This window comes from Orycteropus afer, unplaced genomic scaffold (assembly GCF_000298275.1).
Source record: "Orycteropus afer afer isolate SDZICR_OR568_19922 unplaced genomic scaffold, OryAfe1.0 scaffold00473, whole genome shotgun sequence".
NCBI classification, from domain to species: domain Eukaryota; kingdom Metazoa; phylum Chordata; class Mammalia; order Tubulidentata; family Orycteropodidae; genus Orycteropus; species Orycteropus afer.
The window spans coordinates 698,571-725,981 of record NW_006922060.1 but is presented as its reverse complement, the minus strand read 5'-3'; the positions used below and the strand labels follow the sequence as shown (position 1 = coordinate 725,981).

At 37.5% G+C, this 27,411-nt stretch overlaps 1 protein-coding gene across 1 annotated transcript in view; it reads left to right on the top strand.

The window, feature by feature from the left end:
* ARPP21 (cAMP regulated phosphoprotein 21) overlaps nt 1-27,411 on the top strand; it is a 150,443-nt gene that overhangs the window by 5,383 nt on the left and 117,649 nt on the right. Inside the window, exons 4-8 of the mRNA XM_042782805.1 lie at nt 519-663; nt 2,109-2,187; nt 2,843-2,902; nt 3,618-3,758; nt 26,444-26,552. Coding sequence (XP_042638739.1) covers nt 519-663; nt 2,109-2,187; nt 2,843-2,902; nt 3,618-3,758; nt 26,444-26,552 — 534 coding nt within the window. The remainder of the gene's footprint in view (nt 1-518; nt 664-2,108; nt 2,188-2,842; nt 2,903-3,617; nt 3,759-26,443; nt 26,553-27,411) is intronic.

Below are 27,411 nucleotides of genomic sequence, written 5' to 3'. Positions count from 1 at the left end.
TGACTATTAGGGTCTTTATTTATGTCTGTTCTATCTGTAGTTATGATTCATAATATCTGTCTGTCTGTGTTTGTGTGCTAATTCCTCCTTATAAGGAATTACAGAAAAGAATCACAGAAGCCTTTTTTTTTTTTTTTTCTTGAGACATTACAGTGCCTGTGATGCAAGCTTACTGAAAAGGAATTTTTCCTAATGTTTAAAAATAAACCTGTAGAGAAAGTAAGAGTTGTGATCTACCAGCATTTAACTTGCTTCATGTCAATATTCATGAGGCAGAGTTTTAGTGCTAGATGATTCGCCTGACCTCCCATTGACTTCTAAAGCTGAATTCTTCTTAAAGGGCAATTATTTTTCTGACAGGTTTAATTTTTTACCATTTAAGAGAACAAAGCAAAACAAAACAAAACAAAACTGCACCTGGCTTTCATTTTCCTATACTTAATAACCTCAATGGAAAATGAAAACCAAGCAGAGATGATTAAATCTGGCCCTAAATTATTATATTTTTTCCCCAACAGGAATCAATTCATTTACAGCTTTCCAGTTTCCCCAGCCTGCAAGAGGATGATAAATCTAGGAAAGATGACTCTGAGAGAGAAAAAGAAAAGGATAAAAACAAAGATAAAACCTCTGAAAAACCCAAGATCAGAATGTTATCAAAAGGTGAATGTGGAAATGTTTCCTTAATTTACTCAATTTGGGCACATAGTTAGTTTTAGAATACCTTCTCCATTTCAAGAGGAATATTCACCTCCCACCAGATGTGTCACATATGATTCTGTATGTGTAGGTATGTGTATGTGCAGAAAATGTGGACTTGATTCCCTTTCCATTCATGGTGTCATTCTTTGTGTAGACAGAGTGGTTTTTTTTGGGGGGAGGGGAGGTTAGAATCACGTATTTCTTTGGATTTACATTTGGATCTCCTATTTCCCATGACAAAGCACACAACGGAGTGACTATAAATCTGTTTTTAATTCAGGTTTATTGGTTCAAATAACTTGATGGATGAACAGTAATGACATTCAGTTTTATATCTTAACTCTCATGCTTATCTTAAAAGACAAAAAAAAAAAAGGATGAGCAACTCTCAGTAGAAAAGTGGTGAGACCCCCAGAGCACACTTGTAGCTGTCAGTGGGATGCATGATTAACATTTTGTCTAGGACGATGAATCTGGTCTCTGCGCCCCATACTGTCTCATAAGTTCTCTGGGAAAAAAAAAAAAAAAATACACATCTACTTCAATAAAAAGTCTGCCAGGAAAGCCCTAAACTAAAAATTCATTCAGATTTTAGTTGGTGCCATAAATATAAATGTATAAAACTCAAAAAAAAATAAAGTTGAAATGAAGAATGACGAAAGAGATGCATATGAGTAAACAGGCTGCGGTAGGTTTATTATTTCTTTGTTTTAATAACTGGGAAGGCTAGGTCGCTTGATCAGTTGAGGAATGACAACGACAGAGATTATTCTCTGTCGCGGTACATGTGCTTGTCACGGTTGTCTCTGCCAATGTGTATCTACAATCCAGGGCATATCCAAGACGAAGGAGATGCAGATTCTTAAAAGAGTTTTAGAAATTAAGCTTCAGCCAGCAGCAGAAGGAGATTTGGGAGACCTGACAATATTTAGTGCCCTCCTGTGTTTTATTCTGATTAATATTTACATATTCTTATGACAGAATTGATGTTCATTTTCCCTGCCTTCTCAGTTTTGAAAAAGGGTTACTTGTGAGAGCGCTCTATGTGGGCTGGGAGTACCTGTCATGTGAAGGGTGTACCCGTGCTGATTTACAGAACAGAATGAACACATGCTATATGACTCCACCCAGCCCTCTTCACCCCCACCATGACTGTGCCCACTTCCTGGCCTCTGGCAGTTGGCCCTTCCCACCCTCACAGTCTCATGGTTGTTCTCAATCCTTGAGTCTCATTTTCATTCTGATGTCACACTGCCAGGTTGCTAGTTTGACACTTGCATGTTTCATACCAATAGCTTCACCTAAAATTTACCTCAGCAGGAGTGGAGCAAGAAAGGGTGGAAAACCTCCCCCACCTCACCTCCCCACCATCATTCCTGACAACTTCATACTGCTATTTATTTCAGATTGCAGCCAAGAATATACGGATTCTACAGGCATAGATTTACACGAATTTCTGATTAACACATTAAAGAATAACTCCAGGTAACTTCTTAAATAAGCCTCTTATCTTTAGAAAGATCAGATAGAATATTAGAATCAAAGTTGTTAATCCAGATGTTTCTAGGAAGACAGTTGTAAAATGTTGGTACCTTCCTCATGTCTTACACTAGCTCCTGTATTTTCTTTTTCTTTTTTCTTAATAGTTTGCATGTTTACTGTTTATAGATAGTCTTAATTGCTGGTAAGCTATCCCAATGAATAAACTGTAGCATACCAGTTCTGTGTTCCTGGTCACCAGAAGATAATCTACCAAGGGAAAACTCAGAGTCTAAGAGTTATTGATGTTAAATGAACCAATTATGTTTCAATGTGGTTAGATGTCCATCTGCAGTCAAGTAGGGCCTTGCCTTGTTCCAGGCTCTTGTTCCTTTGAAAAATACTATTTATCTGATATGCTGTATAGAGTACCTTGCATGTCATAACAGAAATGTCCAATAGTTTTCAGTGCTTAACAAATGAGAGGAAAAAAAAAAAACTTAAGTACAATGAAATAATATGTAAATGGTTGGCACATTCCAGAGAAGAGTTAGATAAAGATCTGCAGCCACAGGCCACGTGCATCTAAATGAACTGTTTAGGCCTTGGAAATGGAAAGTTCATAAAAAAAAACCTTTTTATTATAATATTTATTTTTCAGGGACAGGATGATACTCTTGAAAATGGAGCAGGAAATTATTGATTTCATTGGTGACAACAAGTATGTTCAATTGCAATGCTGGTTAATTTATACCATGTGTTTTAGCTTGGTATTGGATTTAATTATCTATTTACAGATAGATAAAGCATCATTCAATTTGTTTCCTGGTTTGTTCAATGGCAATGCTATTGGAGTTAAGAGTTATATGCTGGTGGGAATTGTTACTTGGACCATGTGAGCTCTTGCTTGTTAAATTCCTGACAAAATGGCTATAAACAGGAGGCCACTGATTAGCATAGAGTAGCTGTAGCAAGAAGCGACCCTTTTCGTTTTTATTATAGTTTTTTAATGGGCTCCAGCTGGCTGCAGTCAGTTATGCCTGGAAATAATTGTGCTGCTTGCAGTCCGAACAGTGTAATGACACATCTCCAGATAGGCATCTGCTATCACGTATTATGTCACATCATTTGTCCTGTGCCTGGCTACGTTAATAAGGTTTCATCAACTAGAATAAAATGCTGTCAAACAGATATTAAGTTCTCTTTGGCAAAAGAAATATGCAACTATGAAACAATGATACTTATTGTAGCTTAATCAATAACTCTATAATAAGTAGAAAATTCGTCTGGAAATGAGGACATGAAGTGATGCCAAAGAGATGAAAAAGGTTTACTGGTTGGAATGAAAGAGAAATGGTTTTTGTGTGTACCTGTAAAACCTAACACAGGAAAGCAACTGAAATGCTGATTGCACGTTTTCTTGCACTGTGTTCCAGTAATCATTATAAAAAGTTCCCTCAGATGTCGTCCTATCAGAGGATGCTTGTCCATCGGGTGGCAGCTTACTTTGGCCTGGATCACAACGTGGATCAAACAGGGAAATCTGTTATCATCAACAAGACCAGCAGCACCAGAATGTAAGCTTCATTCTTGAATTTATTTAGCATTTTCTTTTTCTCCTCTGGATTCATTTATAAGAGCACAGTATAAAATTCAAAGTACATGACATTTAAAATGTGCCGTGTTCTTTATCTCTTGCTTTTATCAGCAGTCATGTGGCATTTATCTGTAGAAGATTATTTGAGGACTGGGAAAGTTTATAAAATTCAGACAACAAAGTAGACTTAGTCTCTAACCTTTTACGTAGTTCCTGAAACATGTTTTCTTTTTTCCACTGGAACTCCATGTAGTGACTTACAAAACTATGAGAAATTCTATGTCAAAGTATAATACAAATGAACAATATCAGACTTTTTTTTTTTTTTTTTTTTTTACTGTGACATATGCAGGACAAGTGTCATTTTTGTCTCCTTTTCTGGTTTTAGACATCTATCTTACTGTCATTTGTAGAGTAAAAAAGCTTTGAACCTGGAGACAGAAATTCTGATTCTAAAACCCAGTCCCTCTTACTAGCTGTGTGCCTTGGAGAAAGTAATTTAATCTTGGATTTCAGTTCACCTGTAAAATGATTGAGGTAGATGACATCTAAGTTCTAGCTCTCAAAGGAAACTGGTAGATTTTTCTTTTTCCCATAAAACTATTGTTTGTTTTTATCTTAATGTGTTTTCATTGCCCACCGAATCACCAAAAGACAGAATGAGTGGTCCTTTGCTCTGAAGTCTATGCGCTTTCTCTCTTGAACTCATGAATCTTTTGAGTACAGCGTAAGCCCATTTTAGAGCAAAATGCATGTTACATTCAAACACCTTCTCAATGTAAAACAAGCACATCTGTATATTATAACTTCCTTTTCCCCACTCTGCTTGGTAAATTGCATGGTCTTTAGGAATCCGATGTTAGCAAAGGGAGCTTTCCTGTGAAGCAGAACAGTATAGTTGAGACACTCTATTCTCTGTTCACCAGAGGCTGGGACAAGTGGGGATGGAGCTGAGTGAGGCTCTTTCTCTACTCAAGGCCCAGTCTGTGCTTAGCAGAGAGGAGTGAAGGCCCTAGTGGCCAGCGAACAAACCAGGAGACCTGGGACCCAACTCTCAGGACTGTTATCTCTGGGACACTGAGCACTTCACTTCTCTGATCTTCAAATCACTTATTCATCTGCCGGACAGTTTTAAGTAGATAATGTTTAAGGACCCTCGAAGCTTCAGTAGTACTGGATCCTGCGGTTACATTCTAATGTGCTGGGAAAATATATTTTAAAATTTATCGTCTTTCCAGTTTGTCTGCTTGTTGTCACTTGTGCCTCCTGTTTTGAACTGTTGTAGGAATTAGAGGTCACTGTCCTTCAATTCTTTACATCTTTGCTTTCCATCAAAAGTCCTCTTCTCTCCCCACCACTGCTCCCCACCCCCCATTTCACCATTCTATTTTTTCTTGGGGTTTTCAGTTAGCACAGTGTAGGGGCACTCTGATTGCAAAATAGATAACCAAATGACTATCTCTTTTTAAAGAATTTTTCCCTCTCTTTTTTGTTTATAACTCTATACTAAGCAAAAAAAAAAAAAAAAAAAAACATGGAAAAGCCCATAGATCAAGTAGGTTAAATTAGAAACACTTTTGATTGTTAGGGAAAGTGGATTTATTTCTAATTCACTTTGATTTATGGCACCCCCATAGTCATGAATATTACTACCTATTTTAGAGACCTGTTTTCTTCTAAGATAGTTTTGGAAAAAATTGAGTAATGAATAAAGACTCTTGGTAAACTTTAACTGATGGCTCTAAACCTACCTTGTCCAAGATGGTAGTCACTACCCACTGATGACTATTTAAATATTAATTTAAGTTCATTAAATATAAATAGAATTAAAGCTTTAAATTCAGTTGCTGAGTAGTGTGGTGCCTAAGGCACTTGACTGCTAACCAGAGGGCTAGTGGTTCAAACTCACCAGCCACTCCGGAAGGAAGATGGGGCAATCTACTTCTGTAGTGATACCGCCTCAGAAACCCAAGGAGGCATCCTATGAGTCGGGTCCGACTCGACGGCACATAACAACAACAACAGTTGTACTTGCCAAGTTTCAAGTGTTCATATGGTACACAACATTACTGTCATTGTAGAAAGTTCTAATTGTCAGTAATGCCTAAACCCTGTGATTCTCCCAAGTTGCTAAATAAACTAGGAGCTATAATTTCTCCTTTAAAACTTTTATTCTCTGGCCAAAAGACATCATATACTAGACTTCATCACTTCCAGAAAAGCACCAGGGTCCCCCCACCCCAGATATTTTTAAAATAGGACCACATGTTTGTGCCTAATGAAGAGTAGAAAGTGAGTGTGGGCAGAGAACACCTCTATAAGGCACTGTTGCTATAGAATTGCCAGGTCTCAGTCTCTGCCTAGTTCCTTGCTCTTACACACCACACTAACCACACTGTAGCCCCCAGGCCGTGAGTCAAATCATACATAAACAAAATAGCAAATGGCTACCTGGCATGGACTCTCAAGGCAGTTCTTGAAGAATTGAGCTTAACAATATATTCACGCCACAGCTGTCAAGTTATCCTAGTCCATTCTAGTCACATTTTTTGAACATTTCCTATTTGAGTAGCTCTTGAGGGAATGATTGATAACTTTTAGGACAAAAAGGAAATGAATAACGTGTTTGTTTCAGATAATGAGAAATCCAAATTGTCAGCACCTGAATTATTGTTGGCAGTTTTGGCAAAGGAGAAATGCTGTTTTCTGCAGTGTTATCTGTTTGACTTTAAAGTCTGTTGCCATGATTGTCGGAGTTGAAGTTGGAAGCAGTGGACATGTGATAGCCATGAGAAGCATCTTTGTTTAGAAGCGTTATCAAATGAAAATATTTTCAGTTATTTAAAGGTGGGACTCTGAGATGGGAATTGCTCAGTTGGGTCCTTGTTAAGTTTATGTTTTGGAAATTACTTTTATAGCATACAGTTCTATACTTCCCTAATGCAAATACATGAACACTTTAGCTTGGGAGAAAAGCAGCAATGCAGAGAAATGTGCATAGAGAATACAAAAAAAAAATGAACTAAAGGACAGAGGGAGCAAAAGTACTCTTTATAAGGATATTTAATTGTTCTTTTTCAGTGAAACTGCATTGGCCTATCAGGTTCTTCTCTGGCATGTATATAAAAATAACAGTAACCATATCAGCTCTATATTGGTTGGGTTTTTCTTTTTCCTGAGAATCACTGCTTTTCTAGATGATAGACAGTTCAAGTAATTATAGAATGTGATTTGACATGGTTATGTTCTGCATGTACAAAATATTTGTTGTTGTTGTTGTCATGTGCCGTTGAGTCGGCCCCGATTCATAGTGACCCCTCCTTGGGTTGCCGAGACAGTATCACTGTGGAAGTAGATTGCCCAACCTTCCTTCTGAAGAGTGGCTGGTGGGTTTGAACCGTCAGCCTTCTGGTTAGCAGTCAAGTGCCTTAGGCACTATGCTACCAGAGCTCCTACAAAATATTTTGTGATGTGCAAAATATGTAGATCGTAACAACACACTGTGTGTATGTGTTGTACTCACATCTGGTACTTTTCTCTAATATAGTCAGATATAATCCATGACTGAAGGAATTTGTCTCATGACATACTTCTCTATTAGTTAAAAGATACCATATCTTACTTATAATACCATTGTTGTTGTTGTTGTTACGTGCTGACTCATAGCGACCCCTCCTTGGGTTTCCAAGGCAGTATCACTACGGAAGTAGATTGCCCAACTTTCCTTCTAAGGAGTGCTGATGGGTTTGAACCACCAGACTTCTGGTTAACAGTCAAGTGCCAATGCTACCAGAACTCCTATAATACCATTACAAAAAAACAACAACAACAACAAAAAAAACAATTCTACCACCATAGAATCGATTCCAATCATAATGACCCTGTGGGGCAGAGGAGAACTGTCTCTAGGGTTCCCAAGGCTATAAATCTTTAGGAAAGCTGACTGGTGCATCTTTCTCCTGAGGAGCTGCTGCCAGGTTTTCCCCACTGACCTTTTGGTTAGTGTCCACTGTGCCACGTGGCTCCATAAATTACTATTTATTCATTGTGCTGCATACGTAACTTAGTGTATCATGTATATTATTTCTTTTATTCACCAAGACAAATTTACAACATAAATACTTACAGCCTCATTTTACAAAAGAGGAAGAAAATGAAGCACATACTAGAGTTAATTTTTGGACTCATAGGGAAGCAATGATTAGCATGGCTGGGATTGAGAGCCGTGTGCTTAATGCAAAAAAAAAAAAAAATTCTTAAATAATATGACTCTCTTTAAGCAAACACATCTAGAACATCTTAAATAAAGTCATCATAATGATTCCCTGGATTAGCTGAGAGATCCAACTCTTTTCAACTCCTCCCTTTTGTTTAAATCTAACCAGAAATGTTGATTGAAGGAGGTTTTTTTTGAGATTATTGGCATCAGTAAATACCAGAACCGTCCTGCAATTTGATAGTTCTTACTAGATTTACTGTGCTTATTATTGGTACAGGAAGCTCTGGTGGCATAGCGCCTAAGGCATGTGACTGCTAACCAGAAGTCTGCAGTTCAAACCCACGAGCCACTCCTCGGAAGGAAGGTTGGCCAATCTACTTCCGTGGTGATACTGGCTCAGTAACCCAAGGAGGGGTCGCTATGAGTCAGATCTGACTCCACAGCAGTAAGTTTGGTTTTTGGTTTATTATTGCTACAAGGAGCTCTGGTGGCATATTGCCTAAGGCATTTGACTGCTAACTAGAAGGCTGGAGGTTCAAACCCAGCAGACACTCCTCAGAAGGAAGATTGGGCAATCTGCTTCCATAGAGATACCACCTGGGAAGCCCAAGGAGGGGTTGCTATGAGTTGGAGCTGACTGAACAGCAGTGAGTTTTTTGTTTGTTTGTTTGTTTGTTTTTGTTTTTTATTGCTACAAGATTTAATACTGGAGGTGTCCATTAAATTTAAGCCTTGCTTTACTTCATTTCCCTCTTTTTTTCTTTAGTGTAGAAAATAAAGCTATTCATTGTGTTATTGACAAATTACTGCTACAGGTAACCTTATTGTCCAAATCTATGGCTTCATGCTTTGTTCACAAGTGCAGTGAGAAACAGTAAGTCAAATGGAAAGATAGTTGAAGGAAATTTACTAGATATTTCATGTTAGTACATTGAAGTTTCCTGGGAAATTTTTGCATGACCTTTTGAAAAAAAAATGACATGTCCTTGAAGACCCACAGCTTATGCAGCCAAAACTTCTCAAACATTAGAAGTGTAATTCCAGCAACTGTAACTTACCAACAACCCTACCTTCATTATCTAGAACTCAACCCTTGTGGTGACACAGAAACTACAGTGTAAGATTCTTGTCATCATAGGCTTTATACTGTGTTGATAGAGACTGATAGAATGACTTCAGAATCTCAGTCATGATCAAACCTGAAAATTCAGTGCAATTGTTTGTGGACCCATAATAGAGACATAATAACAGCTTAGGGAATGGCTGTGTGATTGAAGGCATGTGCTATCAAATATCTGGCAGAAAATACAAAAAAGATTGAGGGGAGCTATCAGCTTCAAGGCTGACATGGACATTAAGGAGGTCTTTGAAGGAGGCTAAAACCTGAACAGGGAGCTCTGGTAGCATAGTGCCTTGACTGCTAACCAGAAGGCTGGCGGTTCAAACCCACCAGCCACTCCTCGGAAGGAAGGTTGGGCAATCTACTTCCGTAGTGATACTGCCTTGGAAACCCAAGGAGGGGTCGCTATGAGTCGGGTCCGACTTGAAGGCACTTAACAACAACAACAAAACCTGAACATATACCAAGGAGGGAGAATGTTGCCTGCTGGGGCACTGGATATAAACAAATATATGATCATAATCTCTACATGTCTTGAGCATATATGAAGACCTGGACATTTTGCTGAGAGTGTTGCATTTAATTTTCACAGAAACCTAACAAAGACAGTTTGTTTTGTTTTGTTTTTTATCATGTTCCCAATCTTATTCAAGAGGAAGCTTACTTAGTGAGGGTAAGGGATTTGCCCACAGTCACACTGGTAAGAGATGAAATCGGAATTCTAATCCTGTTCATCTGACCTCAAACCCAGGGGTCTTTACAACTGTTAGACTGCCTGGAGACAAATTTAGAGAAGATGACATGGTATGGAAGGTTTGTGTCAGTGCTAGTGGAAGGCAACATAAGAATGAGGGGGACCTTGGAGCTTTGGAATATGAGGCTTGATACAAATGACATAATGCTTTAGAAAGCTTCATCTGGCATGAACTAGTAGGATCTATTCAAGAGGGAATTTCCAGGGGTAGTAATACTTGGCTGAGCATTGCCTTCACCAAGGCATGTGCTGAGGGTTCCAGATATTGTCAAGGAAAGGGGGAGTGGAAAATAAAAATCATGTTCATTGGGAGACATTCTAAGATGGTGACATTACTCGAGTGAACTGATGCGTTTTAGAAACTTAATAAAGGAAAGTCACCTTGTCCTCTAGCTCCACAGCTTTACTGATTCTCAGAGCTAACCAGGGTAAGACCAGGTGAGTGTTTATGTGATCTGCAACTTCCCAATACACCTTAACTGGGTCTTAGTGGTCAGAGATGCTAGACTAGGTGATGATACCAAATGAGCTCCTTGGAAATCTAGGTTGAAGGGGTAAAATGATCTGTTATTTTGGTACTACAACTGATATTTATAATGTATCTATTCCCTATAATGTTACCTTGTGGCATTTAAAACTGGTGTTAAAAAATCTGAACAATGATTTTATAAAAATATTTAAAACACTACAAACATATATACTGTTTACAAATATATACATCTGTTTTTATATGTGAAATTTTGTCCTCCTATTTGGCTCTTTTTCTGCTTTCCATTTTTTCTTTTGCTCATTTTTTTCAAATGTGTTTAACACAAAGCAGCTCATTATTCTTTCATTAGACTTTTTTGTTTTTGTTTTTGTCTTTTTCACCTCCTTTTCCTTATATCTATCCCAAAGCAAGGATACACACTTAGGATGGAACCTTCAGAGGCTGGAAACCATCCCCTTGCACTAATGTTTTTAAAGGGCCAAGACCATCCACAGGTAATAGAGGAGCCCCATGTGGATCTGCATACATTTGCATATGTCAGAGCAACTGTTTAACTAGTTACAGATAATTTTCATGTTGAAAGGTTGTCATCTCTTAAATATCTTTTTCTTTGTCTTTTGTATCCACCCACTGCCATTGCCTCAAATCCCCTACTCACTCTTGACTACAGAGCAAAGAAAGCAGTTTCAGGCCCTAGAAACTGAAAAATCAGAATAATGGTCTAGAGGCATTGGTTTGAGCCTGCACCTTAAAAGTCAACTTCCCAAGGATATACCTTGTTATTCCTAACAAGAGTGAAACTGGGAATTTGTCTGGAACGATGAATGGTGGGTAGGGACTATTCAAACCACTCACTGGCATCAAGTTGATTCCCTCTCATTGCGACCCTATAGGACAAAATTGAACTGCTCCATAGCATTTCCAAGGCTGTAAATCTCTGCAGAAGCAGACTGCCTTATCTTCCTCCCGTGGTGGCTGGTGGGTTCAAACTGCCGACCTTTTGGTTAGTAGCCCGATGCTGTAACCACAGCACCACCAGTGCTCCTCCACAGGGACTGCAGAAATTGGTTTTTATCCAGAAAAGATGGTTAATTAAACTGGCTATTTGGTAAATCGCCAAACCACGAAGCTTGTTCTAGTACTAAATAAAGTTTCTAGAGGTCCCTGAAAGAGCTCTGGTGACACAATGGTTAAGATTAGCCTCCTAATCAAAAGGTCAGTGGTTTGAACCAACCAGCTGCCCAGTGGGAGAAGGATTTGGCAGTCTGTTTCCATAAAAAGTATAGCCTTGGAAACCCTATGGGGCAGTTTTTCTTTCTCTAGTAGGGTCACTATAAGTTGGGATAGACTCTAAAGTAACAAGTTTGGTTTCTTTTAGAAGTCCCGGGGTGGCACAAATGATTTGACCTTGGTTACTAAACTAAAGGTTGGTGCAACCAACTCACCCAGTGGTACCTTGGAAGAAAGGCCTAGTGATCTAGTTACATCCACTGAAGATTACACCCAAGAAAACCCTGTGAGCAGTTCTTCTGCTCTGTAACACATGGGGTTACCTTGAGTCAGAAGCAATCCAGGCAACACTTAAAAAAAAAAAAAAAGTGTGGGAAAGCAGTGGAGCCCAGCTGATTTTGTGAAGAACCTCTGAAATGATGAGTAATTACAGCCCGAGAAGCAAGACTGTGGGACCTGCCACCTTCTCAGTGGGCAGACTGAAGGAGGAGTGGTTGCAGTGCATCAGGGTCAGTGAATGTACACTCTGCTTAATTTTCTGAAGGGGCTGTTTGAAGTAGGAATAATCTTTTTTTGACCCTTAGGCGCTTCACTCTCTGCAAGTGATAAAGTACATTTATTAAAAAAAAAAAAAAGCTGTGCTTTTCCTCCCACATTTGTCTTATTTCTTTTCCTTTGGTTAGGAATATGAGTGGCACCTCGAATAAATCGAGCAGCATGCTGATAAAGATGCTGGTTTAATAAGCCTCTGAAGAAGACCAAACATCAATTTATTTAAGTGCCTCTTGGAAATCTATGAGTGGTTGACATCCTCTCATTTCTAAACATGGTAAATTTACTCTACACTTTATTTAGGAATCGAGTTGAAAATTATCTGACTAGAAGCCAATGATCAGAACCCAACTAAGGATCACATTACTCTCAGGAAAACCGGGCAGCTTTATTTGCTAAACAGACACCGAGTTCTTTAATCAATATTCAAGCTCAAAGTAAGATTTATTTGTTAACGTTGCTCAAACTCCATGTTATTTTTCTCAAATATTATATTTTCTCCATGTTGTTGTTCTCAGATACCTCAGAGCATGTAGGTGAGATAGGTAAATCTCAGAAGTATACTGTGTGGGGGAAAAATAATGTTATTGTGTTCTGTCTTGGTTAGCTAGTACTACTGTATCACATTTACCACAAGTGCATGACTATAAGAAACAGAAATGTGTTTTCTCACAGTTTTGGAGGCTAAAATTCCAAATGAGAGTCTCAGCTCTATTGATTCCTGTCTTGTTGGTAGCCCTGGGCCTTCCTTAGTCCTTGGTGATCCTCCTGTGACATCTATCTTTGCCAATATGTTCCTCCATCTGTATCTAATCCATCTGCTCTTTTTATAAATTAGAGGGATTAGATTTAGGACATACCCTACACTAATATGGCCTCATTAACATAACAGAGAAATCCCAGGGCACTAAGGATTAGGATCCCAAAATGTGTTTTCGAGGGACACAATTAAATCCATCACATTTTCCTTTACCCCTTTTAAATTATTTTTGGGATTTTAATTTTTGAATGTACAGTTTCCCATTTAATTTTGCTCTCAAAGCATACACATATCCTCTGTAACAGTTGTATTCTAAATGCAACATTTTTTAAAAAAAAACAGCTTTTCCACCGAGTAATTAATTATGCTTTCTTAAAATTATTTATTTTGCTCACAACTTTCTAAAATAGGTAAAACAAGACCATTTTATAGGAGAGAAAACTGAGGTTCATGTTGCTTGGTTAAACATTTCCTGGAGGACCAAAACCCAAATCCACTGTTCTGCTATTCAGCCATGATTGATTACACACTTCCTTAAGGTTAGGGAAGGCAGGATTACCATTAATAGAATCGGGGCTCTCAAATAATTACCAAAGCCAAGAGGAAAAACTAGCACTATTTTTCCATTGGTAATCTGTGACCCACTTCCAAGAATCCTAATCTGCAATTAATTGTTTTTAGAAATAAACAGGTAATCAAACTAAACAACTTTAATATTAAGATGAGTGGTAAAACCATTAATTAGGACATCACCGAAACTCTAGAATCACAGAAGACACTGGATTAAAAGTTCTCTTGTCATAGTTAGAAATAAGGTATAACCCAGTACCATGTTCTAAAACTGTATCATAAATAAAGCAAGCACAAATATTTTTTTCAAGTCTTTAATTCTGTGCTTTGAACAAAAGAAGTATTGGCTATAGAACATCTTACCAGAAAGTTATAGTTTATTTGAAGAGGCAAAATAATTGTGATTCAGACCATATGTGTGTGTCAGCTTAAGTATATAAACTGGGTTATACCGTTTGGGACTGTTTGAGAGAGGTCAATATATACTACTGTCCAGAATGCATGAGTTCTGGAGGGAGACATCTTGCTGAGACTTGGTTCCCTCAACCTGCAGCTCTGCATGCTGGAGGTAGCGGAATTCAGCTCAGGGCCTGTGAGCTCCCTTCATGGTTCTAGATGCATTTATAGGACTGATGCTATTTTAGCACCTTCATCTTGTAAATGGTTTCAGGGAAAACTTGAAAGTAGAAAGCCTGTTTCTGTCAAAGGTGTAGGTGGCCTTCTTGACACAGTTCTTATGTCTTGCTACACTAAAGATTTCTCATTTGGAAGTGGTCATTAGCATATTACTCTGGCTAATATGGAAAGAGTAATGGGGACATAGAACAGAAAAAGAAGTTATAGTGTATTTATTAAATGTGTTTGGTTTCTATAGAATTTGTGTACTTCCATGTTATGTTACAGTGCTCAGTGCAAATCTTCCAACATTAAATTGGAATTTACCAAGAGAAGGAAATAATACATTTTATTTGACAACCTGACTTTTGCAACATCTCAGACCTTCTAGATTTCACAAGGTTCTGAGTCCCTGTCTTCAGCCTCTGCTTCTCACTCCTTTGGCCTTCAAAATAGGAAAATGAAGCATTTCTTTGCACATACAAGAAATATTTGGTAGTTCTGTATCATGTAAAGTGCACTGATCCCTCTGGACCTTCTCAGAAATTGAAACACTGTGTTTATATGTAGGCTCAAATTTGATACTTTTCTACACAACACTAATAAGAGATAAGCAAAATACCTTTCATCCCAAGAAATGACAATCACGTTCAACAGTTTCCAAAGAAAACATTCCTTTAAGAAAATTGTCCATACCTCATTTGAAAATCAAACCATTATCTGAGTGTTATGGCAGAGATTGGATCTATCCTAATTAAGGTTAGCAGTAAGAAAATTTTTGGTTCCAGGTTCACTGGTGTACCTTTAGATTTTGTCTACTAAGAAATATATGAGCAATGGTAATAAAAATGTTGTTGTTGTTAGGTGTAGTCGAGTCAGCTCCGACTCATAGTGACCCTATGTACACAGAACGAAACACTGCCTTGTCCTATGCCAGCCTCACAATCCTTGCTATACCTTAGCCCAGCGTTGCAGCCACTTTGTAAATCGAACTTGTTGAGGGCTGTCCCCTTTTTCGCTAACCCTCCACTTTACCAAGTATCAGGGAAAGATTCCTTCTGACAGCATGACCAAACTAAGTGAGATGAAGTCTGGCCATTCTTGCTTCCAAGGAGCATTCTGGATGCATTTCTTCAAGGACAGATTTGTTTGTTCTTTTAGCAATCTAGGGTACTTTCAGCATTCTTCACCAACACCACAACTCAAAAGCATCAACTTTTCTTCAGTCTTCCTTGTTTATTGTCCAGCTTTCACATGCATATGAGGCAATTGAAAATACCATGGCTTGGGTTAGGTGCACCTTAGCTTCAAGGAGACACCCTTGCTCTTCAGCATTTAAAAGAGGTCTTTGCAGCAGATTTGACCAATGCAATATGTTATCTGATGTCTTGACTGCTGCTTCTTTTGGTATTGATTGTTGAACCAAGTAATATGAAATGTTTAACTAACAACTTATATCTTTTCTCCATTTATTGTGATGCTGCTTATTGGTCCAATTGTGAGGATTTTTGTTTTCTTTATGTTAAGATATAATCCATACTACAGACTGAAGTCTTTAATCTTCATCGGTAAGTGCTTCAGGTCATCACTTTCAGCAAGCAAAGTTATGTCATGTGCATATCATAAGTTGTTAATGAGTCTTCCTCCAATCCTGATGCCATATTCTTCTTCATATTGTCCAGCTTTTCAGATTATTTGGTCAACATACAGATTGAATAAGTATGGTGAAAGGATACAATCCTGATGCAATAATTTCCTGATTTTAAGCCATGCAGTATCCCCTTGTTCTATTCTAACAACAGCCTCTTGGTCTATGTACAGGTTCGTCATGAGCACAATTAAGTGTTCTGGAATTCCCATTCTTCTCAATGTTATCCACAATTTGTTATGATCCACACAATCGAATGCTTTTGCATAGTCAATAAAACACAAGTAAACATCTTTCTTGTATTCTTTGCTTTGAGCCAAGATTCATCTGACATCAGCCATGATATCTCATTCCATGTCCTCTTCTGAATCCAGCTTGCATTTTTGCAAGTTCTCTGTCAATATGCTGCTGCTACTGTCTTTGAATTATCTTCAGTAAGATTTTACTTGCATGTGACATTAATGATATTTTTCAGTAGTTTCCATATTCTGTGGGATCACCTTTCTTAGGAATGGGTACAAATATGGATCTCTTCCAGTCAGTTGGCCAGGTAGCTGTCTTCCAAATCTCTTGGCATAGACAAGTGAGTGCTTCCAGTGGGGCATCCGTTTGTTGAAACATCTCTACGGGTATTACATCAATTCCTGGAGCCTTGTTCTTTGCCAATTCCTTCAGTGCAACTTCGACTTTTTCCTTCAATACCATTGGTTCTTGGTCATATGCCACCTCCTGAAATGGATGAGCATCAACCAGTCCTTTTTGGTACAGTGACTCTGTGTATTCCTTCCATCTTCTTTTGATGTTTCCTGCATCATTCAATATTTTGCCCGTAGAATCTTTCAGTTTTGCAACTTGAGGCTGGAATTTTTTTCTTCAGTTCTTTCAGCTTGAGGAATGCTGAGCATTTTCTTCCCTTTTTGTTTTCCATCTCCAGATCTTTGCACATTTCATTTAATAATTGACTTTGTCTTCTCGAGCTACTGTTTGAAATCTGTTCAGCTCTTTTATCTTGTCGTTTCTTCCTTTTCTTTAGCTACTCTCCATTCGAGGACAAGTTTCAGAGTCTATTCGTATATCTGTTTTGGTCTTTACTTCCTTTCCTGTTTTTTTAATGACCTTTTGATTTCTTCATGCATGATATTCTTGATGTCATCCCACAGTTCCTCTGATTTTCAGTCATTGGAGTTCAGTGCATCAAAGCTATTCTTTAGATGGTCTCTAAATTAAGGAGGGATTTAATCAAGGTCGTATATTGGCTCTCATGGACTTGTTTTAATTGCCTTCAGCTTCAACTTGAACTTGCCTATGAGCAACTGATGAGCTGTTCCACAGTCATCTCCCGGCCTTGTTTTGACTGAAGATACTGAGCTTCTCTATTGCCTCTTTCCACAGATGTAGTCAATCTGATCCCTGTGTACTCTATTTGGCAAAACCTATGTGTATAGCTATCATTGTGTTGTTGAAAAAAGGTATTTTCAATGAATAAGTCATTGGTCTTGCAAAATTCTATCAGGCGATCTCTAGCATTATTTCTATCACCAAGGCCTTATTTTCCAACTACCGGTGATTCTTCTTTATTTCCAACTTTTGCATTCCAATCCAGTGATAATCAACACATTTTATTGTATGTTTGGTCAATTTCAGACTGCAGAAGTTGGTAAAAATCTTCAATTTCCTTATCTTTGGCTTTGGTGGTTGGTGTGTAAATTTGAATAATAGAAGTATTAACTGGTCTTCCTTGTAGGCGTATGGATATCATCGTATCACTGAAGTGTTGCTCTTCAGGATAGATCTTGAAACATTCTTTGTGACAATGAATGCCATGCTATTCCTCTTCAATTTGTCATTCCCAGCTTAGTTGTCTGATTAAAAATGGCCCAAAGCAGTCCATTTTAGCTCACTAATGCCTAGGATGCTTATGAGTTTCATTTCATTTTTGACAACTTCCTATATTCATACCTCATACCTTCCATGTTCCTATTATTAGTGGATGTTTGCAGCTGTTTCTTCCATTTTGAGTTGTGCCACCACCAGCAAATGGAGGTCCCTAAAGCTTTATTCCATCCACATCATTAAGGTCAACTCTACTCTGAGGAGGCAGCTTTTCCCCAGTCGTATTTTGAGTGCCTGCTGACCTGAGGGGCTCATCTTCTGGCACTATATCAGACAATGTTTCAGGTCTATTCATATAGTTTTCCAGTAATGTGGTGATGTAATGCATTTGTCTGCTCACCAGAAGACTGGTGATTCAAACCCACCAGCCACTCCTTGGAAGGAAGACTAGGCAATCCACTTCCATAGAGATAACTGTCTTGGAAACCAAAGGAGGGGTTGCTATGAATGGAAATTAACTCGACAGAAGTGAGTTTGGGTTTTGTTTCAGACAGTGTTTCACTGCTATTCATAAGGTTATCACTGGCCAATTCTTTAAGAAGTGGATGGCCCATTCCTTTGTCTGAGTTTGTCTTAGTCTGGAAGCTCTGATGAAATCTGTCCACCATGGGTGACCCTGCTGGTATTTGAAATACCTGTGGCATAGCCTCCAGCCTCACAGCAACATGTAAATCACCACGGTAAAACAAACTGACAGACCAGTGGTGGGGTAATAAAAATAGCTAGTAGTTATTGAGTGCCTTACTAAGTGACTGCTACTGGGGTTAGTATTTTACTTTCATTATCTTGTATCTCAATGTAATCCTCCCAACCACTTTAAAGTAAGTGCTGTTACTTTCCATTTTTTACAAACAAACAGAAAACACTATTCCCTTAGAGAGGTTAAAACCAAAATCCAAACTCACTGCCTTTGAGTCAATTACGACTAATAGTGACCCCTCCTTGGGCTCTGAGGTTATATCTCTATGGAAGTAGATTGCCCAGTCTTCCTTCTGAGGAATGGCTAGTGGGTTTGAACCACCAGCCTCCTGGCTAGTGGTCAAATGCCTTAGCCACTACTCCACCAGAGCTCCTTATAGAGGTTAAGTAAATTACAAAAAGTCACATACTTAGTAAGCTGCAGAGCTGAAAAGACTTAAGATGATTTGTATTTTGAAAACAGGAACTTTTGTTAAGCCTGCTTATCTCCATTATATCCATATTGCTTAACACTTTTTTTAATTATTAAAACTATTGCTATGTTAAATGTAATATGCTAACTCACATCCATTTTATATGAAGTTATTGGATTATGTTCTATAATACATTGTTTTTTTTAGGGAATGAGACTGTAAGCCATTGTATACATAAATGCCACTGTTGTTAATATTCATGCAGTATTGATGTGGAAGGACGGAGAACCTAAAGAAACCAAAGTACACTAAATGTTCAACTATCTTTGTAGTTAGTTCATTGCCACTGGAAAGAAAGATCTGAGATTAGAAAACATTCAAGAAATGTATACCCTGAAGATGAACAAAAGATTGTTAATCATCAGTTAAGTATTGGAAGTGAAAGGAATGAATTCAACATGCAAAGTGTTGTACCCTCTGTCCAGATAGCTGTAGAAGTGTGAATGATGAAATATACTGGAACAAATACCATTTTTGTGGGTTAAGTGTTGATCTGTAGGTTTACTTAAAAGATACCACTGTAGCGTGAAACTATACTCACTGCCGTCGAGTTGGATCTAACTCATAGTGACCCCTCCTTGGATTTCCGAGGCAGTATCACTATGGAAGTACATTGCCCAATCTTCCTTCTGAGGAGTGACTGGTGGGTATGAACCGCCAGCCTTCTGGTTAGCAGTCAAATGCCTTAGGCACTATGCCACCAAAGCTCCTATAAGAGCTATAAAATTGTCCCAAAAGGATCCTTAAATAACCATTGTTTTATTGATTTATTGATACATATGAGAGAAAATTTGAAATATTCTTATCACTTTAAGAACCTAGGCATATATTTGAAGTTTTCTCTTGATAAGTGCACCCTATTTCACAGACATTTCAGGTAAGAGCTCCACAGATCGTTTTCAAGAACTGCTATTTCTATTGTATACATTATTTTCCATTTTGTGGAAATTCTCAATTTGTAGACAAACTTCCATAAATATGAGTGTTTCATAAGCAAAGTAGTTCCATCTGATGTGTATGCCTCTTTGTTGTTGCCAGTACTGAGCTAGATACAGTTCAGAAACAATGACATTCAGGAAAAGAAAATATACTATCCCATTGCTTCATTGCGTGTGATTTCTTTTTCTTTTGCCAATTTCACATTTTCTTTATTTCTCTGTCTTTCTTCTAGATCATAACTATTCAATCTTCTCCTTTAGAAGGGGAAAAAAACAAGTCTTCAACTTGGACAGTGTCATTTAGTTGACTTGAAATGCATATGTTTCTATGCACATAGAAAAGAAGGATAATGCCATTAAGACAGTGATTCAGGAGAGGGTTTAATGTATACTAAACCAAGCTAAACCCACTTCCGTGGAGTCAGAGCAGACTCATAGCAACCCCTCCTTGGGTTTCTGAGGCAGTATCACTACGGAAGTAGATTGCCCAACCTTCCTTCTGAGGAGTGGCTGGTGGATTTGAACCACCAGCCTTCTGGTTAGCAGTCAAATGTCTTAGGTACTATGCTTCCAGAGCTCCCTTAACATATACTTGTTGTTGTTGTTGTTGTTATGTGCCGTCGAGTCAGGATCTTAATATAAAAGCCAAACCACAGCAATTGATTTTCTTTTTTTTGAAGTAACAATGCAGTAGATAAAGAATTGGTTTGATGAAGAAAAACATCTAAATATTCATGTTAGCTGATTACAAAATAATATAGACTTATGGAAGAAAATATAGAAACTATGCAAAATATAGGATCATTTTTATTGTCCATAACCCAATAATTAGATATAAACCACTTTTAAGTTGTTGAATTGCTTTCCCATCTTTCTAAAATATTAACTTCCATTATTTTGTAAAACGATACATATTTATCAAAATAATTACAAATCTGTAAAAGGTTAGAAACAAAAATTGCCCAGTAACCTATCATCCAAACACAATTGTTGTTCACATTACTCTTATTATTCTATAATAATACATGTTTCTATAATATACAACCTTAAGAATAATGGGAGCTCTGGTGGCATAGTACCTAAGGCATTTGAGTGCTAACCAGAAGGCTGGTGGTTCAAATCCACCAGCCACTCCTCAGAAGGAAGGTTGGGTGATCTATTTCCATATCATCAGTCTACTTCCGTATCAACAGCCTTGGAAACCTAAGAAAGGGTCACTATGAGTCGGACTCGAGGATCATGTATATCAACATGTTTATAAATTGCTTTTCTGTATTAACCACTATGATTGTATACCATTTTATAAAGCTGCATATCACATATCACTGTTTTGGTATTGTGAACAATGGAACTGTGTTTAAATGAACATAGTATTAAATAGTACAAAATGATACTATTTCCTTTGGATCATTTGCAGAAGTAGAATCCCGTTGCCAAGGTGAATTGATACTTTTAACACTCTTTTAAGGCTCTTGGCATGTAACCAAAGTGTTTATTGTATGGTGGGACCAATTTAAGAGAAGGTCTGTCTTACACACCCATGCTATCTTTGAGTAGTCTACTTGTGGTATTTGTGGATAGCCTTAGGTTAAAGGAGGTTCAAGATATTTCTGATGTTAGTTCACATTGTCTCTGTTTATGTATTCAATACATGATATAAAGTGAGAGGATTAAAATGAATATTTCAAAGTATAGACAAGTGAGCGCATGAGCATAAAAGAAAAATATACTAATAAAAGAAGTGGGATACTTAGTGCTGAAGATGGATTTGTAAGGTGCAGTTTGATTTCAAAGAAAATAAAATGTTTTGAAATGGCAAAATGATAGTGGAAGTTGTAAAATACTTATTTAAAAAGGACATTGGTTTCTTTCTTTCCTTTTTCATAGAAGACATCAAAGTTGTCAGCATTTTTTTAGTTGAAATTTCAAAGTAGTATATGAGCAGTGCCACTTAGATTTCTCTGATGTTTGATAATTAACATGTTTTGATAGATGTTAAGCATCATCAAATTATTTTATTCTGTTGTGCAAAATAACCTTCCTTTGCTGAGTTGTTTAAGCATATTGATGACCCCTCTTAGTTACTTGGATTGAAATCCAAGACTTCCCCTTTGTGCTTTTCCATGTTTAGTGGAATATGTCTTTGTTTTTGTGTAGGAGATTTAACTTAACTATTGGGAAGAAAAATACTTCAAGATCAAAAGATGTAAAAAATAATAATATTGACACTCACTGCCATCAAGACAATTCTGATTCGTAGCAACCCCCATTGGGTTTCCAAGGTGGTAAATCTTTACATAAGTAGATTGCCACATCCTCCTTCCATGGGGTGGCTGGTGAATTTGAACCGCCAACCTTCTGGTTAGCAGTCAGATGCCTTAGGCACTGTGCCACCGGAGTTCCTAATAATAATGAGTGCTACTTTATTTCAAAGTTCAAGGGAAAAATAGTCTAACCAAAATAGAAATTGACTGACCAGACGATGGAGTTTGGTTGTCTTTCATAGCATTTCACTCAGCTACTGCTTCTCAATGAGTGAGTTATATATAACTAAGGAACAATGAGGAGTTAAACCTAACCATCAAATTATTTTATTCTGTTGTGCAAAATAACCTCCTTTGCTGAATTGCTTAAGCAGTTTTGATAAGGGATGCCAGCAAGCTGACTGAAAACTGTAGTGCTGTTCACTGCACATGGATAATGAGTGCCAGAGTAGAAGAGTAAATGAATGCTAAGAATTTCAGGAAAACAATTTTACCTTGAGAAGAAGAAACTATTTTCCATTGAAAAGAATCATGAAATGTATTTTTTCTACTTTTTAATGATGTGTAGAGGAAGATAGAAATAGTACCTCAAGGGCTAAAGTCCAACAGAAAAAAATTAGGCATGCATGCTGCATGGCCATGAAATATGTAGTAAAGTTTAGTCATCATTAATTTAATGAATATCCTGCTTTTTTGTAGCTTGGGGAATTTTTGTCTTAGAGCTATATTCTCATGACAGTTAGCACCTGAGCGCTTAACCACTGTGCCACCAAGGATCCATACTAATAAGTTACAAAAATTTAGTATAATCATTTAAAGAGACTATAACACATTATTTTAGTTCCATTCATGTTATGGCTGAGAAGTAATATTGCTATGGTGTTAAATTAGAGGTCAAGGATTTTTTAAAGCTGTCACGTAATGGTGCATTACCAGTACTTTTTAGCTTAATCACTTCAGTGGTATACCTTAGCTTGCATGAATTTAAACTGTACGTTTCCTACAACTATAGAGCCATAGATAGTTCTCTATAAAATTGACCTGGAAAAATCTTATTAGGTTTATTTTATTCTTTTTGAGCAAACTTCAAATGGTTATGGTCATTCAAAATATATATATTTATTGGGAAAACATAAAGGGATTAATAATTTAGACTATTAAGTCCTTTTCTTTGAAAACTGTCAGAACAAGATATTTGAAGAGCAGTTATTGAGAATTCACATTGAATAATTTATGTCAGAATAAGATATATTTTTCCTCTAACAGTATTTATATCATTAATGGCAACAAGGAATTTTGGCTACTTTTTGGTTATGTGATGGATGTATTTTTCCTAAATATGTCCTTTTATGCAAAATAAATAAATAAAACCATCACTACAAAGAAATGGAAATGAAATTTCAAAAGTTGTATTTAAATAACTCTCCCAAAGCTGCAGTGACGCTTCAAATGGAGAAGTCCTAAAACTAGAAAAGGTAACATTCCTGTTTCCACTTCCCTTCCGAAGGTACACTCACACCGTGAAAAGCCGATCTTTATTTTTGTCACCACATGATTTTATTTGGTCAACTTAACTCTAAAAGTAAATCTGATTCTTAGAGAAAATTTCCCTAATGCTCAAAATTTGAATTTATGCTCCTACTAACCAAATTTTCTTTTTTCTGTTTTATCATTAAAGGAAGTATAACTATCTATCTTATGTAGTGGCCCTTTTGATGTGTTCCTAGATCACATCAATGGTTTCTAACAGTTGTGCTGAATTGTTATTCATTTATGCATTATTTTATTTACTTATTCAATCCAAAGTCTCTCATGAGCTGTAGATATTTTGGATTAAGTAAGGAAAAAACAAGGTTCCTACCCTCGTGAAACTCACGGTCTAGCTCTGATTAATACATTGAACTCTCACTCTGATACTTTTCTTCTCAAAGAAGAACTTTAAAGAAAAAAAGGAATTGTTATCAAGTTGATTCTGACTTATGATGACCCCATGTGTGTCAGAGTAAAGCAGAGTAAATTGTGCTCCATAGGATTTTCAATGATGGCAGATTTTTCAGAAATAGAGCAGTAGATCACCAGGTGTATTTTTTTGCCTAGACACATCTATCTGCGTGGACTCAAATTTTAAACTTTTTGGGTAGTCAAAAAATAAAAATAGCAATAAAAACTCAGTGCCGTCGAGAAGGATCCAACTCATAGCGACCCCTCCTTGCGTTTCTGAGGTGGTATCACTACAGAAGTAGATTGCCCAACTTTCCTTCCGAGGAGTGGCTGGTGGGTAGCCAAGCACATTAACTATTTGTACAACTCAAAGAAGAATTTAGTCTAAAGCAAATCACCTTATGCTCACAAAAATCATCAAGGCCACATTCTCAGACCATTTACTTTCTAAGAGGGCCCCAAGCTAGTGCACAGTTACCTCAAGGGCTAAAGTTCAAATATACTCAAACACGTATAACACATTCAAAAAGTGTGCCTGTAATTTAACAGAAATCAAGTAATTTGATTTGCTAGAGTTTATCAGACTACAGAGCCTGGGAATATTAGGAAAGACCTAATTAACATTGATATAATCCACATTTGTATCTAAGTCATATTCTAATTTCACTTGCTGTGTAAAAAAGGTTACAGAACAACACATGAGCATGGGTTGAAAATGATGGGATGCTTAAAGTAATTTCTGGAGAATTTTTATCATTTACAGTGACCTGATATTGTACAAGGTGGTATTATAAGACCTTACAGTATAGCAAGTAATTGAAGCGTACTGTGATTTTGCTACACCAACCTGTGCTGAATTTCTCTACCGTAAATGGCTTCTTCAGTGCAAAGGTCAAGTTTACTTTATCCCTTTAGTGTTCTCATTTTAAAATGTCATATTTGCACTTGCAGATTGTTTCTTATATTTTATTACATTTTAGTTTGGTGGAAAACGTTTACACTGCTTTCGAGAATGGTAGAGGTTTTTGAGCTTTATTGTGAGGCTTGAGGGCCTCCAGCTCCTTGTGGACTGTGTAGTCAGAGAGACTGAGCCGAGCCTCAGCAGGGACCTGAACAGGGGCCCTCCCTCATGCCTGTGGCTTAGTGGGCAAATCTGTAAACATGGTGTTAGGAGAATCATTGAGGAGTGGTTTCCTTATCTGTGGAAGAGGCAAAAAATATTTGTTTCTCTTTTATCAAATTTTCACTGTAATCATTAAATAAGAAAATGTTACCACTTTGCAAAATTATATACCATTCTAGAAACTATAGCTGATATTATTACAGTTCTCTGTTATTGTCTGGTCACCAATATTACTAGAATTAATGAAGTAATGCTTCTCATCACAAATTGAATTACCCTTAAACTACTGCATGTTTTAAAAGTACTGTTTGCTTATTTTGGGTCTCTGTAGTTACCTACCACCTATAATAAACAACAGACATCATTGCCTCTGAAGTGGCTTCCCTGTGACTGAGTGCACAGTGAACCCAGGGGGGACGGAAAACCCACTTGGCTTCAGAAGTGATACATCAGATGTGACAAAGCCACTTTAATGAGAGTCATAAATTACAACTCTTTCTAAACCAGGGACAAACATTTTAGCCCACCCTTTGGGATAAACCCAAGCCCAAGCCATTCATTGCATTCTGTGGTGTGCAGTGAACACTGTGGGAAATTAACAAGGAAGTGGAGCCTTTTCCTGTAATAATACAAAATGATTAAGAGGACATAAAAAATCAATTGATTAATCAATAGCGTGTAACTGCTTGAAGCACTTTCCCCATGCTAATCAGTCATTAAGTTGTTTAAACTAAATACCTCCAGTTCCCCAATTATTGAATTGATTTATAAGACGTGGTCAAGGGTGTCAGAGTCCAGTGGAGCCAGATTCCAAAGCATTAGTCATTTGAGAAAGACAGAAATAATTTACAGATTATTATTATTATTATTTACTGTGGATTCTCTTGATAGGAAGGATATAGCGGGAGATGGCCTTCCATGTTCCAGACAACAGCAAATTTACTTGATACCCTAAATTCTAAACATGTACCTTTGTTTGAGAATATGGATGGGAGCTTGTTTTAATTCAGGAGCAAAGGAGATCAAAATAGCTAAAGGAATACATATATAAACTATATAGATGCAGGCCTTTAAAAGTTGCTTTAAACCACTTTTTAAGCCATGGTGAGCAGCACACAATAAATCATGATAGCAAACAAGATTCTGAATTCAAAACAATCACAGGTATTCTGACAATGCATTCAAAGTGACTTCTTATTATTTACCTGTGTGTTGCCAGCAATTCTAGTATCAACACCATTTGAAAACTTACTTTATTTTATTATTATTATTTTTTAAGTTGAATGCCACTGTGGGGGAAAAAAAAAAACACTAAGAAATAACTTAAAACAGGAGGGAAAAGCTTTTTTTATTGATATGTTTTACTTTGCTGGCAGACCAGAGCAAAGGTTTTGTGAACATTTAAAAGATGAAAAAGGTGAAGAATCCCAGAAGCGGTTTATCTTGAAGCGAGATAACTCTAGTATTGATAAAGAAGACAATCAGGTTGGTTCTCAAGTTTGAGAGTGGCTGACATTGTTGTTTTTGAAGGTGGGCTGACTGATGTTCTTGTTGTTCTTCTGTTGTCCCCTCTTCCCTCTTCCAACCCTCCCTGCCTCTGACACTGCTGCCTCTCTCCGACTTCCTTGCCCCTCTGGCCTTCCCCTTTGGCATTCAGTGGGTAGCAAAAAAAAAAAAAAAAGAAAAATGTCCTGGTTGCTTTAGCAATGGCTCTGTGTTGGGCTGCATGGGTGGTGCTTGGCGCAGTTCCTGCTGCATGTTTTGGGGGTGGGGGATTGGGATGCTTCAAGCTCTGAGCTGTTGGGAAAAGCTTTGTCAGTCGCATTTCCAGATGTCTGTGTAACTATGGCAGTCGTTCCACTCCCTACAGCTTTGTCCTTCAGTTGTGCACAAATTGAGCTGGATTATCAATACGGACCGATGATCACCCGGTGTAGCTGTAAAGAACAAACCTTGTTATGGTGAGGACAGGTGGATTTTGCAACTATCCTAAAATAAGTCTTCACGGAAAAGAATTGAGTTCATGTTTTAGTCTCCCACCCCTTCTTCTTCCCATGTTTTATTGTCCATGTAAATTGTCTGCCTGTTTTGCATGAACTGTAGCAGAGTTGTATCCTTCTGTGTATTTTGCTTGTTACAAAGCATTACGTTGTTCTAGAGTAGCTATGTCCATGATACCTGGACAAGGGTAGAGAGTTCACTAAGTCTCTTCTCCAGATTGAGGAGGGAAGGCTGGGAGGTGGAGGGTAATAAGGTAGGACATAAATGAATGGCAAAAGAATGATTCAACTATAATAAGAACAGTACAAGGCCACATAAATGCCATTACAGTTACACCTTGTAT